This window comes from Rhododendron vialii, chromosome 1a (genome assembly GCF_030253575.1).
Source record: "Rhododendron vialii isolate Sample 1 chromosome 1a, ASM3025357v1".
Taxonomy (NCBI): Eukaryota; Viridiplantae; Streptophyta; class Magnoliopsida; order Ericales; family Ericaceae; genus Rhododendron; species Rhododendron vialii.
In genome coordinates this window covers 23,346,423-23,360,857 of record NC_080557.1, presented here as the reverse complement: position 1 = coordinate 23,360,857, position 14,435 = coordinate 23,346,423, and the positions used below count along the sequence as shown (strand labels likewise).

General features: G+C 40.5%; 1 protein-coding gene across 2 annotated transcripts; it reads right to left on the bottom strand.

The window, feature by feature from the left end:
• Positions 1-2,787: 2,787 nt before the first annotated feature.
• Positions 2,788-13,347, bottom strand: LOC131323195 (uncharacterized). Of its 2 annotated transcripts, none has more exons than XM_058354886.1 (8): positions 13,208-13,347; positions 12,811-13,118; positions 12,028-12,097; positions 5,196-5,251; positions 4,970-5,045; positions 4,292-4,328; positions 3,531-3,645; positions 2,788-3,378 (listed from the first exon to the last, which is right to left on the bottom strand). In XM_058354886.1, the coding sequence occupies exons 2-8, from the start codon at positions 13,101-13,103 to the stop codon at positions 3,138-3,140; spliced, it is 888 nt and encodes a 295-aa protein (XP_058210869.1). In that variant the 5' UTR covers positions 13,104-13,118; positions 13,208-13,347; the 3' UTR covers positions 2,788-3,137. The 2 variants fall into 2 exon arrangements, with proteins under 2 accessions (XP_058210869.1, XP_058210877.1); XM_058354894.1 differs by having other exon boundaries at positions 12,811-13,115; positions 13,208-13,346.
• Positions 13,348-14,435: the final 1,088 nt, after the last annotated feature.

Below are 14,435 nucleotides of genomic sequence, written 5' to 3'. Positions count from 1 at the left end.
GGGCCCCATATACCCACAATACATTCCAGGTACTCGTGACCCCGTACATCCATTTCACATTTCATACCACGTATTTCCAAGACTCTAATTTCAAGAATATTGATAGGAGAGAGATATTGATATTAAGTAGGTAGTTCACATATTAACTCGTATTTCTGTTTTGTTCCCGAACTCTTTATCTCAACTCACCCCTCGTATAATATGACACCAATTATCAAGTTGTCACATTGTACATTAATAAATACCGTATGATCACATTAATCTTCTGAGTCTATCACGACGCCCTCTGTCACGTGCCGTACCCACAAATGACTCCACGACACACCATCCGCTAGGTTCTAAACGAGAATCTTACCGAAAGAGTGCCAAAGGACCTAGGAAGATCAACAAGACGATGCACGAGGATACGAGTCATAATCCTATCCATCGAATCACTAATACTATACTCTAACGATTGCCAAGAGACAAGATCAAACAAGTCAATAGGACACAAGTAATCATACTCAAGAGTGACTTAAACATGTTCTAATTATATAGGGAGTCATAACACGGAACGAGAACAACTTTAGGAATAGCCATAGACACCGGCAGACTGACACACCTCTACTCAAATGATCATAACTTTTTGTGTACTTAGAGTCTTAAGGTGATTCTAGTGGCAATGGAAAGCTGACTTCAAGACCTTCGAATTGATATAAAGTTTGCATGAATTAAATATTGGACGAAGAAGTTATGGCCGTTTGAAGTTAAACTGAAACCCAAAAAGACGGAGGCAGAATTTCCAGAGAGGGGAGAGATCGATCCCTCCTCTCATGGGGATCGATCCCCATAGGGAAAAATCTAGTTTTGAAGTGAGGGATCGATCCCTCATGCTTGGGAATCGATCCCTGGGTGATTTCTGCAATTTTCGACACACTTCAAAGAGAGTGAAGAAGGATGATCAAGGTTCGATTTCCACACCAAATCAATATACAAACACATGAAAGAAGTAAAGAAGTCTCTACCTCGCGACAAAAACCAAGATTTATGAGATTTGAGCAAGCCCTAGCCTCCTTGAACTCCAAAGCTTCGTTCCAAGCTTCACCCGGCGAAACCCAAGTTCAAAAGCGCGAATGGAAGGTCGAATGGAGGTTGATTCTTGAGGATTTTGTGAGATGGAGTGAAGTTTTGTGAGAGAGCAAGAGAGAGAGATTTTCGGCTAGAGAGAGAGAGGGGGACGATAGAGAGAGAGATACAAGGAGATAAAATGATCTCCTACACCACATACACATCCCTTTTATACCCCTATATCTTTATATCACACTCACACTCCCTCTAGTTTCTATTCTTTCACTTCAATCCTTAATTCAAACAATCACTTAATAAACAATATTCTCCCAATAGGCATTTAATATACATTTCAAAAATTAAAAAAATATATATATATTCTCGGGTCTCTACAGTGTGGCAAGCAACAGGGGCATTTGGCCGTGGAGAGAGAGAGAGAGAGAATGGGTGTGTTTTGAGAGATTTAGAGAGAGGATCGATGGGTGTGTTATGCGTGGTGGGGAGATGATGTACATGTGAGTGAGGCACCTGTTCGCGCCACGTGGGTAAGAGTCAAATTACAATTCTGGACAGCAGAGACAATACACAAGCCCAGCAATCCTAGGGTAAAATCGTCCAAATCAGCCAAACTTGGCTAGTGATTCCAATTCCCCAACTGGTTCTTATTATAGAGGGTTAGGATAATCCTTGCTTTTATTTTTTTCCTTGTTTAGAGAAAGGGAAACCATTTTAAGGAAACAAAAGGGGAACCATCCACAAGCACTACTCATCCTGCAATAGTGGAACCATCCCAAGCACTACTCGTCCTGCAATCCAGAGGAAAATGGATCATGCACTCACCTCACATATTGATCCACACACACACACACACAAAAACATCATTGCACATATATCAACGAAACACTCATTGAATTTATGCTATGCATCTTCCCCCTCCTAGTGGACTTTGGGATTAGTCCTCCAAAGATTAGTTAGTGCTCGTAAACTTGCCCGGACACCCTAAGTTAAAAAAAAAAAAAATCAAAAAACGAGTCAGCGAATTCACTTGATTTTTGTCTACTTTCTGTCTTTAACCTTTCATCTGGCGTGGGATCTTTAACCTTTCGCCAGATGCCGCCGATTCAACAAAAAATATATACCTTTCTCCAGATACAATAGAAAGTGTTTTAATTTAGAACAATAACCCAACCATTGGAGTGCAGAACAAGGCCACAATGCATTTGTTCTCAACAGGCTTTTCCCAATACAAAAGGGCAAAAGAAATAGAAAGCACTTGGATTCAGTCATTTGCTCCTCAAAATTACTTGAGCTTCATCACAGTTTCATATTTTTCACTATTGCAGACGATTTCTGACATTCCCTCTGAAAATAATGCAATTCTCTGTAGTGGCAGCTACAGAGAGTTGGAATCGCTGCTTTCAATTTGGTGATTTTTAAGTGCTCCATAATATCAACACTAGAGAGTTGTAAATCTTTCAAGTGAACTTTCTGGGAGAAAATATCACCAGAAAATTCCAAGCCATTCATCAGAAGGAAACATTACTACTGCCACTTGAGAGTCAAAGGAGAGAAGGTACATAGTGTGCAACATATTTTTACCTATTTTTGCCATGACGTTGGTAGTAGCTGAACATGATGAACTAAGTAATTAAGACCACTACACAAGGATAAACGTTTCCGAAAGATTTCAAAGGAGAAAAAGCTGAAATAAAAAATACAAGAAATGTTCAGGAGGTCACATAAAACTTAACTATAAGAGCCTACTATGATTAATAACATATTTAGATTTACAGATTGGTTTACTAATTCGTTAAAAGTAACAAAGTATAAAATCAAAAAGTAAAGGCTGTTACAGAACGAAAATTGACATGTACTACCAAATAACTTTCAAATCCATGGTGACAACTTTGATGTGTTCTGCTATATCATGCCGTCTTTCGTGGAAACACTCAAATTTCGTTATCCCGCTAGTGTTTCAATTCAGTCCCTTTGGAAACGGAAAGAACTTGGCCGTTTCTATGGAATCAAATGGAAACTTTGTTCCTTGCCGCTGCAATTTACAGACTGAACGAAGGAGATCATCAGAAACTTCAAAGTTCATCGTGCATGGGCTGTTCTAATGGAATTTCCATCCTAGGAACTGCATTTCCATGGCCCCGAGCAAGGTTTATTACATCTCCGGCAGTCCTGAGTCCAATATCCTTTTTTCCAGCCATACCTGCTTTTATGGCAGCAGTAACTGTCCTCTGCAACTTGAGTATCCCCATACGCTTTGAAACAACGTAAAGAACAGCACAGGAGAATAACAGAAATCCGACGACAAGTATCACCCTGTCCAGATAAAACTCAGCCTTTTGAAACTTGCTTATTGACTTTTCGAAGGTAAAATTGCTTGGCCATGTAAACTCCATATACTAATAAAGCTGGAAAGACATGGAAACTAATGAAGCCTATGGATCGGTGTACTGTATCTAAATATATACCTGTCCAGTACATCTTGACGCTGCATTGTTGAAAGTAGGTTTCGGGTTCGGCTTAGCAATGAGCGGTGGCCTTTGTATTCACCTTCAGCTTTCCTTAAAACTCCTGTGGATTCCTCTGCAAAATTTCAAGCATACATTGTTGTCTTGAGCAATTCACTTAACAACCACACATTATGCAGCATAGTACGGACACGCTCACAATCATGGTGGCGGGGTAATCACAATCATGATGGCGCGGTAATCACAATCATTTATTACAACCGAGGCTTTAGGATTCCTCAGAAACATGTGGGGTATAACACGCTTAAAAAAATATCGTAACCAACACATATGAAAACAGACACACAATGGACAAAAAGAAACCCGCGAAGCGAACATGGATGGTTATGTCATCATTAACTTGATCAGAAAATAACTTGATCAGAAAAACAATTTGTGCTCTTTAGTTTGCTCTACAATAGTCCCTCTAGCCAAATTTGGACAATAGTTGATCAAGGAGCAATCGAGTTTGTAAAGAACTGAACCAAAGTGGTTTATTTGAGTCAATGATCACAAGAAGGCAGGTTTCAGGCTTCTCATGTTGTTCTAAAGTACCTTTACTCACCCAAAAATTAAAACATATAGCATCAAATCAATTCATCACAACAAATTGCAGAAGAATCCTAAATGGTTCCCACTAAAAGTGAAAGAGAAACCATTAAAAAATGCAGCAAAGTCCCATTATAACAAGTAATAAGCACTAGAGCAATGAAAGAACGTACCAAAAGCCATAAGTGTGCTTGAACTTCTTTCAACCTCCTACAAGAGATACCGAACCAACAGTAAGAATTCCAACCATAACATCAATAAATAGTAATAAGATTTGCACAAGTCATATAAACTCATCCCACCCCTTCTTAACATGTGGAGGAAGGAGGTTGCTTTGATGGAGTTTCATAACATGAAGAGATCCTTGCTATTGATAATTTTATTTGGATGGAAAAAGATATACTCATGTTGTATATAGCTAACTTGTTTTGTTTAAAAAGCACACTTGTTATTACATTGTTCTGTTGGGGTGGGAGTTCTAGAGCTCTATCCTCTCTTGGTTCGGTATCAGTTGATAGCAACCTGCAGGGGTGAGGGAGCTTCTTTGCGGTTGGGAAGGGATACAGATAGCAAAAGGAGGAACTTCAGCTTGATGGGGCTATATTGAAGGAAAGAAATCAGCGGCACCTCAACATCAAAGAGAGAGAGCTCATTCTATGGGCTCAAAAGTGCATTTGGTATTATTTTGTATGCTGGAATTCTAAAGATGGTTCTCCCTCTTAAGTATAAATTTCTCGAGTTTGTAGAGTTTTTTGACACTCGAGGTCAGTTTAGGTATACAAGTGGCATTCCATTACTGCCCTTCTTTTCCATTTACCAAAACAACCAAACACGCACATGCAAGTAATAACCTGAACCATCAGCTGACGAGTTCGCCGAAGGCTCTCTGTGATGCTTTCTGCAGCAGATGTCATTCCGGCTTTTGTCCTAGCAGTCCATTAGAAATCATACATTTCTCTTAACACATAAATGTTGATTAACCCCATCGATATTCCATTGTAGCACCACTATCATATGCCACAATAAAAACAAGAAGTATCCATGGTATATTGCTTAAGACAACCAAGTAATACATACTGTAAATTGCGCCTGCGAATTGTGGACTCTTCTCCTCCTCCCAAAAGAAGTTCTCTCTACAATTAATACAACCATATAAAAATGCAAAACATCATTAGAAGATGCATCATGTAGTGATAAGGATATCATATACAGTAGAGAAACTTTAACAAGTGTCATATGGAGTAAAACTTCACCCCATTCTTCCTTCTCTAATCAGTCCAGGGCAGTCTGCTTTTATAAAAGGAAAATCCATTGTGGACAACTTCTTACTAATGCAAGACTTCGTGAAGGATTACCATAAGGATCACGGGTCGCCTAGGTGTGCCATGAAACTAGATCTCATGAAAGCACGTTCGATTCGGTGGCTTGGCAATTTTTGTTTGATGCAATGGGTGTGATGAACTTCCCTGTGACTTTCATTTATTGGGTTAAGCAATGTGTGACTTCTACAAAACACTCAGTAGTTACCAATGTTGAGTTGAAAGGTTACTTCTCAGGTGAATGGGGGCTTAGGCAAGGAGACCCTCTCTCTCCTTACCTTTTTTCTTATTATAATGGAGGGGTTTTCAGCTCTGCTTCAGCATAGAATTAACAGGGGAAACTTGACTCTCCACCCCTAAGTGTGCTGACCTCTAGATGTCACATCTGATTTTTGCAGACGATTTGTTTATTCTTTGTGGGGCTGACAGGCAGTCTTTGGTTAATAGTTTGTTAGATGATTTTTTCCTATATTCCAAGGCTTAGGCCTAACCTAGAGAAGAGTACTATCTTTTTTGTTGGGGTGGTAAGATAAGTCTATCTTCATGTGAGTTCATGATATTTTGGCCATTCCAGATGGAGTTAGTTTTGCCAGTAAGGTGTCTAGGCGTTCCCTTGATCACTACTAGATTACAATCTGCTGATTGCATGATGCAAACCAAATCAAGGGATAGATTCATAAAAGTGATAAATCCCAAAATGAGATAAAAGGAGCAAAAGCACTCTATATTCTTTTATCAATACATCAAAAAAACTCACTGATGAGGGCACAAGACACCTATTTATAGACTCAAACCCTACGCACACTAAAATGACAACACAATACCCCTAAATCCTACTGCATCATACACCCCCTCTAAAGAAAACAACTTGTCCTCAAGTTGGACACAAGACAACTAAATAAAGAAAACATAGAACTACAGAACTATTTATTATGCAGCTCAGAAGTAGCATGTGACTGCATTTCCTTAATTCACGTCACCCTCATGCAATAACCCATTTTCAATACGAGCTTTTGTTTGTGTACTTACACCGCGTCCTTGCTTATGTGCCAAGAAATCACCCATTTGCCATACCTCTTAAGGCTCAACAGTTCCTCAACATAGGTGACTACACTTGGTTCCAAAACATCAAAAGAATCATCAACCTTCGCATAGAGAAAATTCAACTTCACCACATGTCCAAGATCATACCCAAGACTTTCTCGAGTGAACACCATTCCCAAAGGATCTTCAAGATGTCCCAAGTCGTTTCTTCTCTCTCTCAGCCACTTTAGAAGTTGTCCGGTCACCACATCACCACAAACTTGCACATCTAGGACAAAAGACAATCCGAGAGACATGTTTGGAGAACAATCATCAAATTTTGGCTCTATGAAGTCCTCTAGATCCGCTGGGACTTCGAAAGCAATCTCATTTGTCTTGGGTAGCACACACAATGCAACATTCGCTCCATGCCCTTCTTCTTGAACTGATTTGCTATCGTCCCATTGCAAGAAGAGAGGTTCATCGCTAATAAGAATGGGCATTTCTTGTTCTTCATTGGAGCTTCCAACGTTCTCAAGTCCATCTTCATAACCATCAATATCCTCACTTGGATACTCATCATAGATGGGAACGTCTTCCACATCAATATCCCCCCTTTGAAGACTCGTCAAACATGAGAACTCTTTCAAATTCACCTCCAACATCTTCATTTGGAGGCTCATCAAAGATGGAGAAATCTTCAATCTCAAAGGCGCAATCATCTTGAAGAACACCTTCAAGGTCCTCACTAGGATATTGATCAAAGATAGGAAAATCATCGAAATAACCGAGTTCCATCCCCCCTTCAAACTCATCCGAATTGAGGCTCACATCCTCCTCAATCTTGTTTGGATTAAACTTTCCATAAGATTCAACAAGGCCAACATCAATGTTGCTCTCCTCCTTGTAGTTAAAACTAGACTTAAATTGACTATGAGAATTATCCATACCTCCATGAGGTAGTAAACGATGCACCTTCGTAATCAAGGTAGCAACTTGTCTTTTCAACATGAACAATTGCACCTTATCGTTTACAGTAGCAATTTGTGTACTCAACTCTTCAATCTCATTCCTATAACGATTTTGGTTGCCAAAGTTATCAATTCCATCACCATTATTCACCACCAAGCCTGTACCTCTTCTACCTCTAGCCTGATAAGCCATTACAATACCCAAATTCAACTCCAAACAAGTAAATCCACCCCAAATAATGAAAACTCAGCCAAATCAGTACACGAACAGCCTCAAATCACAATCAATCGACACAAATAGTGACAACCCAACAACAAACCGCAAGAAATTGAAGCAAATAGCAACAAACAAGACAAACCAAGCTGAAATCGACCCTAAAAACACAGATTCGAGTGCCAAAGAGCAGATTGAAGACTCTTACCACTGTTTCGAAGGCTGAAAGAGAGCTAATCAGCTGATTCGAGCCCAAACGAAGGCTGCTCAAGCCTTAATCAACTGTTGAGTGTCAAAAGACTCAAAACAGTGAAAATGAGCCTGAAATCACTGTTTCAAGTGCCGAAAATGGTAGATCTGGGTCCGAATCACTGTTTCGAGCAGAAAAAATGGACGGGTCAAGCTCAAAAACACAAAACGAGTGCAGTATGGTGCTCGAAATGCTCTGAATCAAGTCGAAAATGCCTGGGTCTTGCTCGAAATACCAAAATGAGTGCTTGAGTGCTCAAACAGGTCCGAAAAGGGTGAGAGGTCGTGTGAACTGCTTCCAAATGGCTTGAAATGGGGAAAACAGCTCTTATCGGAGCTTGAACAGAGCCGAAATGGTTGATTTAGGTTCCAACAGGTCAGATCTGAAGGGTTTCGAGGTTGGACCGGCGCCGTTTTAGGTTTCCGGTGAAGTTTCTGACGAGATGGAGGGCTAGGATCGAGCTTAGAAGCTCTAATACCAAATGATGCAAACCAAATCAAGGGATAGATTCATAAAAGCGATAAATCCCAAAATGGGATACAAGGAGCAAAAGCTCACTATATTCTTTTATCAATACATCAAAAAAAACTCACTAATGAGGGCACAAGACACCTATTTATAGACTCAAAACCCTACACACACTAAAGACACTAAAATGACAACAATACCTACCCCTAAATCCTACTGCATCATTGTAAACTGCTCACTAATAAAATTCGGGCCCGGGGGGGGGGGGGGGGGGGGGGGGGGGGGGAGGATTTTCAAAACACTAATAAAATTCGGGGGGGGGGGGCGGGATTTTCAAAACACCCTCTCCAAACTTTTACCTCAATGTCGAACATCTAAAATATTAAGCCGTTAATCAATTACGCCCCTAACATCTAAATTCCTCCAATTGACAGTGTTCTAAAATAAGGAATTAATCGGCGATTAGTTGGCGATTAATCGCGGGCGGGGCCCATCCGATTAGGTCTGACTAACCATTAATCGCCGATTACTAATGAATATGCACCGATTAATTGCCCGATTAATCCAATTAATAGCTCGAAGGTGGCCGACCACCCGACTAGCGCCTAGCGACTTTTAGAACATTGCAGTGCCTCTCTCTCTCTCTCTCTCTCTCTCTCTCTCACACACACACACACACAGTAAACATAATCTCAAACCCTCAACACCAGAACCTCAAATACTTCAATTTAAGCATATTTACACGCACTGAAGTTGAATCGTCAATCGCGAGGAGATTAATCAGTAGATCGACCTTCTACTTCTGTTGATCGAACGTCAACGTTAAAACTACCGCCAGGACTTGAGATTGAATCAAAAGTTGAAGTGCTCTCTCCTACCAGACACGATGGAGTTGCTTGGAGCAAAGTTGAAATAACCGGCCAGTTCAAGTGCCCCGTGAACGGTTCGAAGGTTGAACCGCTGGGTTGATCCCGTTTTTTGTTTTTAGAGCGATTTTGAAAATAGAACGGTTTTAGGGGTTGGCCGGACCGTTGCCTTGATAGGTTCCCGGCTAAACCGGCCGGTCTGGTCCGGGTTTCAAAACATTGTTAAAAGTTTGACTTTCAAAGGTGGACGCATAAAAAGGGACAGAGGGAGTACATACAAATCAGTGTTTTGGAAACCAGAAAAATAGGATGTAAGTTGTGTCTGACGTTTTGTGGGTTCGGACTTGATTTGTGTTTGATTCTTGTGGGCATGGTTCAACATGAATAAAATTGTGTGAAAAAATTAGCACCAAAGTGAACTAATTGTGGCCTTGTGGGTTTGGGGAGTGTGGTGGGAGAAGAGAGGAGCTTTTGACTATGAAGGCAATGGATTAAAGTGTCCGTATGTGTGTGTGTGTGTGTGTGCGCGCGTGTGAGAGAGAGAGAGAGAGACTGGACTTGAAAGAGGGGTCGTGGGAGTGGAGGGGCTTGGTGGAGGTGTGTGGTGGTTGCTACAAACAAAATAACAAGGAGGAGGAGAACAGGACCATAAGTTTGATTTAGCAGCGCTGTTAGTCCAAGTCCGTCACCAATTTGGCAGATTTAGATGGAGGGGCCAAATTGATTAACAGCTCAATAGTTTAGGTGTTCAATTGAAGTTTAACAAAGTTTAGGTGTCTATTAGACATTGAGCTCAAAGTTTGGGGGGTATTTTTAAAATTTCCCAAGTTTTGGAGAATCCAGTCTTGGACGAACAGGTCACTTTCCTATGGGGTAGGCCTCAATTGATAAATTCTATTCTGTTTGGTACTCAAGTATACTGGAGTTCCTTTTTATTCTCCCTCAGAAAGCATTGAGGCTATGTTGAGATCCTTTTTTTGGGCAGGGCCTGAGTTGAAGAAGTTCGGTGCTAAGGTAAAATGGAGTTCTGAGGGCATGCCTAAAAAGGAAGGAGGTCTTGGCTTCAGGGGTCTTAAAGACTGGAATAAAAGGCTGCAATGGCTAGGCTTTTACGGGCCATTGCTAAAAAAGGCGAATACCTTATGGATCAGGTGGATTCATATTTGAGTTATCAAAGAGCAATGCATGTGGCCCATTTCTGTTCCTACCTCTGGTTCTTGGACAATCAGTAAGGTTTTCAGTTTGAGGAAGCAGGTTCATCCTTGAATTAGATCTATTATTGGGGATGGTCAAGACACTTTTTTGTGGCTTGACAACTGGCATCCCTTGGGTCCTCTTAAGGACAGGTTTGAGGGAAGATTGGATGATAATTTGGTAAGGAGTTTTCAGTCTAAGGTTGCTTCTATTATATGGGATGGTTCTTAGTATTGGGCTCAAAGGAGGAATGTGATGGTTAATGAGATTATTAATAGTATACCTAGTTCACTCATTACTAATGTTGCTCAAAGAGATTCTTTTATTTGGACCTTGACTTCTCATGGTGTTTTTTCTGCAAGTCAGCCAGGCATCCTCATTCTGAAGTCCTGTGGTGGAAGTCAATGTGTTTCGAACATCAGGTGCCCAGGTAGGCCATAATTCAGTTGATAGCAGTGTGGGGAAGACTGTCCACCAAAGATAGATAGATAGCTAGCTTGGGGGGTTGTTGCAGATAACTGATGTGTGCTTTGTGAAGGTGGCTTCGAGAGCCATGACCATATCTTTTTTGCCTGTCCTTTCTCTCTCAATGTGGGAAAGCGGTTGATGAGTAGGAATAATGAGTGTAGAGTTCCTGGTTGTCTACTTCGGGAGGTGGAATGGATTGCCCGGAATAAGGGGGTGATGGTCTGCAACACTCTCTGTACAAGTCTCTTGCTGCCAATGTGTCGTGTGGAGGGAACGAAATCGCAGAGTTTTTCCAGAATAAGTAGGTAGATTCAGAAGGGGTTGGGCAGAACATCATCTCTGATCTAAGATGGTGCATTAGTGCTTGGAAGAAGGTGAAGAGATCTCCCGCCAATCTGAGTATATCAGTATATGTCTGGCCTGGAACATATCTTCTAATATTCTCTCTTATTTGGTCTCTGCTGTTTTTGAGGGAGGCCATGTTTTTTGCCTTTGTTTGCGTTGCTAGTTTTTTTTTTTTTTTTTTTGGAACAAATTATATTTTTGACAAAACAAACACTCAAGGGGATGGCCCTGAAATACAATCAAACCAGAACAAAACCAACAGTGCACAGCCTACCAGACCAAAACAAGATACAAAAAACTGTAGAACAACAACAGAAACCAGAAAGAAACAAGCAACAGCATGACTTTACAAATATGAGGAAGGCCGAAAAACACTCAAAGGAATACCCCAAACCCTTCCCAAAGCCACATTTTCTGCAGTTCCTGGGACATTTCTCCAAGAGCATACACATGCTAGGTTGTCTGTTGTGTTGAGTTTTTGCCAGTGTATGGTGGTAGGTTAGATTAGGTGTTTGCTTGTATCTTGTTCTCAGAGGTATGCCCCAGTGGTCATGTGTCTCTGGTTTGGTCAATTTTTAACTTACCAAAACAAACGTAAAAGTCTCGAGATCTAAACAAATAAATATAAATTATAATATATCACATGCTTATTGCTTTAAATAAACACAACCTGTTTACAACAGAAGATAACTGTCAGAATACAACTTCAGAACATCAACTTGGGTGCAATGAACTTCAGAACAACCGACTTAAGCATCTAAACTAGCAAATATTCAAACATAAACGATTACCTCTTCTTGAGCTGCTTTTCTCATGTTAGCCTTCGCTTGCAAATTAGCACTTCTCAAACTTGACCGTAAACTGAACAAAAGCGAAATAATAACGAAGAAAAAGCAGTGTTATGGACAAAATGCAGACACGAGAATTGAGCCAAAAGCTGTATCATGTACTTAATCTAGATACACAATTGAGTTAGTTATGACTTGATAAATCGTAATCAAGAGAACCATCAAAGTCCACTCCATTAGGTCTGGCAAAGTTGCAGTCCCCAAAATCTCATGAGTTCCTCTTTCAACATTTTCTGAACGACCAATACATGAAAAAATCACACACAAACAGTGTTGGACACTGGAATTTAACCCAGTGGGGGCACCTTATTAATCACAACCGTGAAAACTTATTGAGTGTAAAATCTTATATAAATTCCTACAGCATCTCTAATAGACAAATCGTTTATAACAACAATAATCATAAATCAACCATACAACGAAAGTTGAAGCATAATCAGAGCTCATCTTCAAGAGATATAAGTTTGTACGCCACAATATAGTAGGACACCTACATAAATATGCCAAAAATCTTAAATTTTAATATCTACGTCCCCCTCCACACACTCACATATATACGGATACAAAAAACTCAAGGAACACGACTCTCAACACAGCTGTGTGTCCGGAACATCGAACAACTCTCCAAATGCAGTTTTGTCGGGAGTTGTATTATAAAGTTGCGTTCCTAACATTGGTATACATGAGAGAGAGAGAGAGAGAGAGAGAGAGAGAGAGAGAGAGTGCCTTTGGATTTGTTGTTTCCATGAATCGAGCAACGACTGGGCGGCCAGAACATCATCATCCATGGGTAGTTGAGGGGCAAGGAGGTCGAGATTGAACTGCAACGACGAGAGCAGAGCCAAGCCGTCTTGCGCAATTCCGTTCAATCGGGGCAACGAATTGTTAACCTGATCTGCGCCGGTAGATTTTTTAACACCGTATCGTTGGATTGAGTCGATGGTGTGTTTGGTTCGTTTGTACGCTTCGTCCCACTCCTTCTTTGCCTTGTCGACTGCCTCCACAACCTTGTCCTCCATTTCACAACGAATCTACTGTTTACACCAAAACCACGGCACCAGTTTAGAGGTAGGTTCTAGTAAGTAGTAAAAATCATCCGCACCAGTTTGATCAAATTGCTTACTGTAAAGGCTGTAATGTACAGTAATCTGATAGTGGAAGATGGGAAAGCTCCAGAGAAACCCTCCTGATGTTGGACTGTGGATTCGATTCGGACGAGATCCAATTGGATGGGACTCAAGTAGTATACACTATGGGGGTGTTTTTTTTTCTAACAGCGAAGGGACTTGGATCAGGGGACCCTGTATTATGCGTTTCTATTTGTTCGGGAGAGAGAAAATGCAGGGGTAAATGAGAAATGCAAAAATAAATGGACCTTCCTAGGGACACCAACCAAGGGTGTCCAGATTTTGCACCGACGGCCGTGGGCCCACATTAGATCTCGTACGGATGATCCGAGTCGTTTAATAATTTTATAAAAAATATCAAAATGTTTTGTAAGTAAAATTCAGGTCAATTCGATATGTGTAGATACTCGATCCAATCTTCTCATTTTTTTGATCTTCTCATTTTTTTATAAAAATCAAAAAAATGAGAAAATTGGATGAAAAATAGGAAGATTGGATCGAGCGCCTACACATATTAGATTGAGCTGATTTTTCACAAACCCACTCGTTTTTTTGTTTTAAAATTATCAAATGGCTCGGATCATCCATAGAGAACCCAATATGGACCACACAGTGGTCGGTGCAAAATCTGCACACTCTTTGATCGGTGTCCTTAGCTTTACCCATGAGAAATGGAGGGGGAAATAAAATTTTGGGGGTTCGGCCAGGAGATTTGCTACCAAGAGAATAACTTTGGGCATGTTCAGTTTGGTTCTCTAGACCCAAACCTTCTTTCCGCACACGGTCTCCAAAAACTTTTCTATCTAATTATTACTCTCATTTCTCTTTCTATCTCTCTCCTCCCAAATCCAAAATTCTCAACAGAACAAGCCCTTTATTTATGGCTGTTCCAGAAAGATTTATTTACAACACTCAATCTTCCCGTTCAAAAGTGTTTTGGATGGTCTAGATGTTAATAAAACTATTTTGGGAAAAATTACGGATCGTCCAAAACACTTGTTTAACACTGTTCCGTAAATAAGTACAGTATATCTCTTGCTACCAATCTTCAACATCTTGAAGTTATTTATTTTTTGTTTTTTTTTAGCAGTATACCTCAGTCGGGTTAGTTAGTAAGTTAGTCTACAAGGGGGTTCAAAAACTGTCCATAACCCTAAACCACAAACGTCCTGACGGGACTCGAACCCTGACCTCTCAGGGAAGTACCAGGAACTACTATTGGAT

What these genes read in the sequence shown, in the direction of transcription:
- LOC131323195 (XM_058354886.1), bottom strand. Translation starts at nt 13,103, where the DNA reads ATGGAGGACAAGGTTGTGGAGGCAGTCGACAAGGCAAAGAAGGAGTGG. An exon ending in GAAAAGCAGCTCAAGAAGAG is followed by an intron (nt 5,252 to 12,027) that starts GTAATCGTTTAT and finishes TATTAATTGTAG; the next exon opens with AGAGAACTTCTTTTGGGAGG. An exon ending in AAGCACACTTATGGCTTTTG is followed by an intron (nt 3,646 to 4,291) that starts GTACGTTCTTTC and finishes GAAATTTTGCAG; the next exon opens with AGGAATCCACAGGAGTTTTA.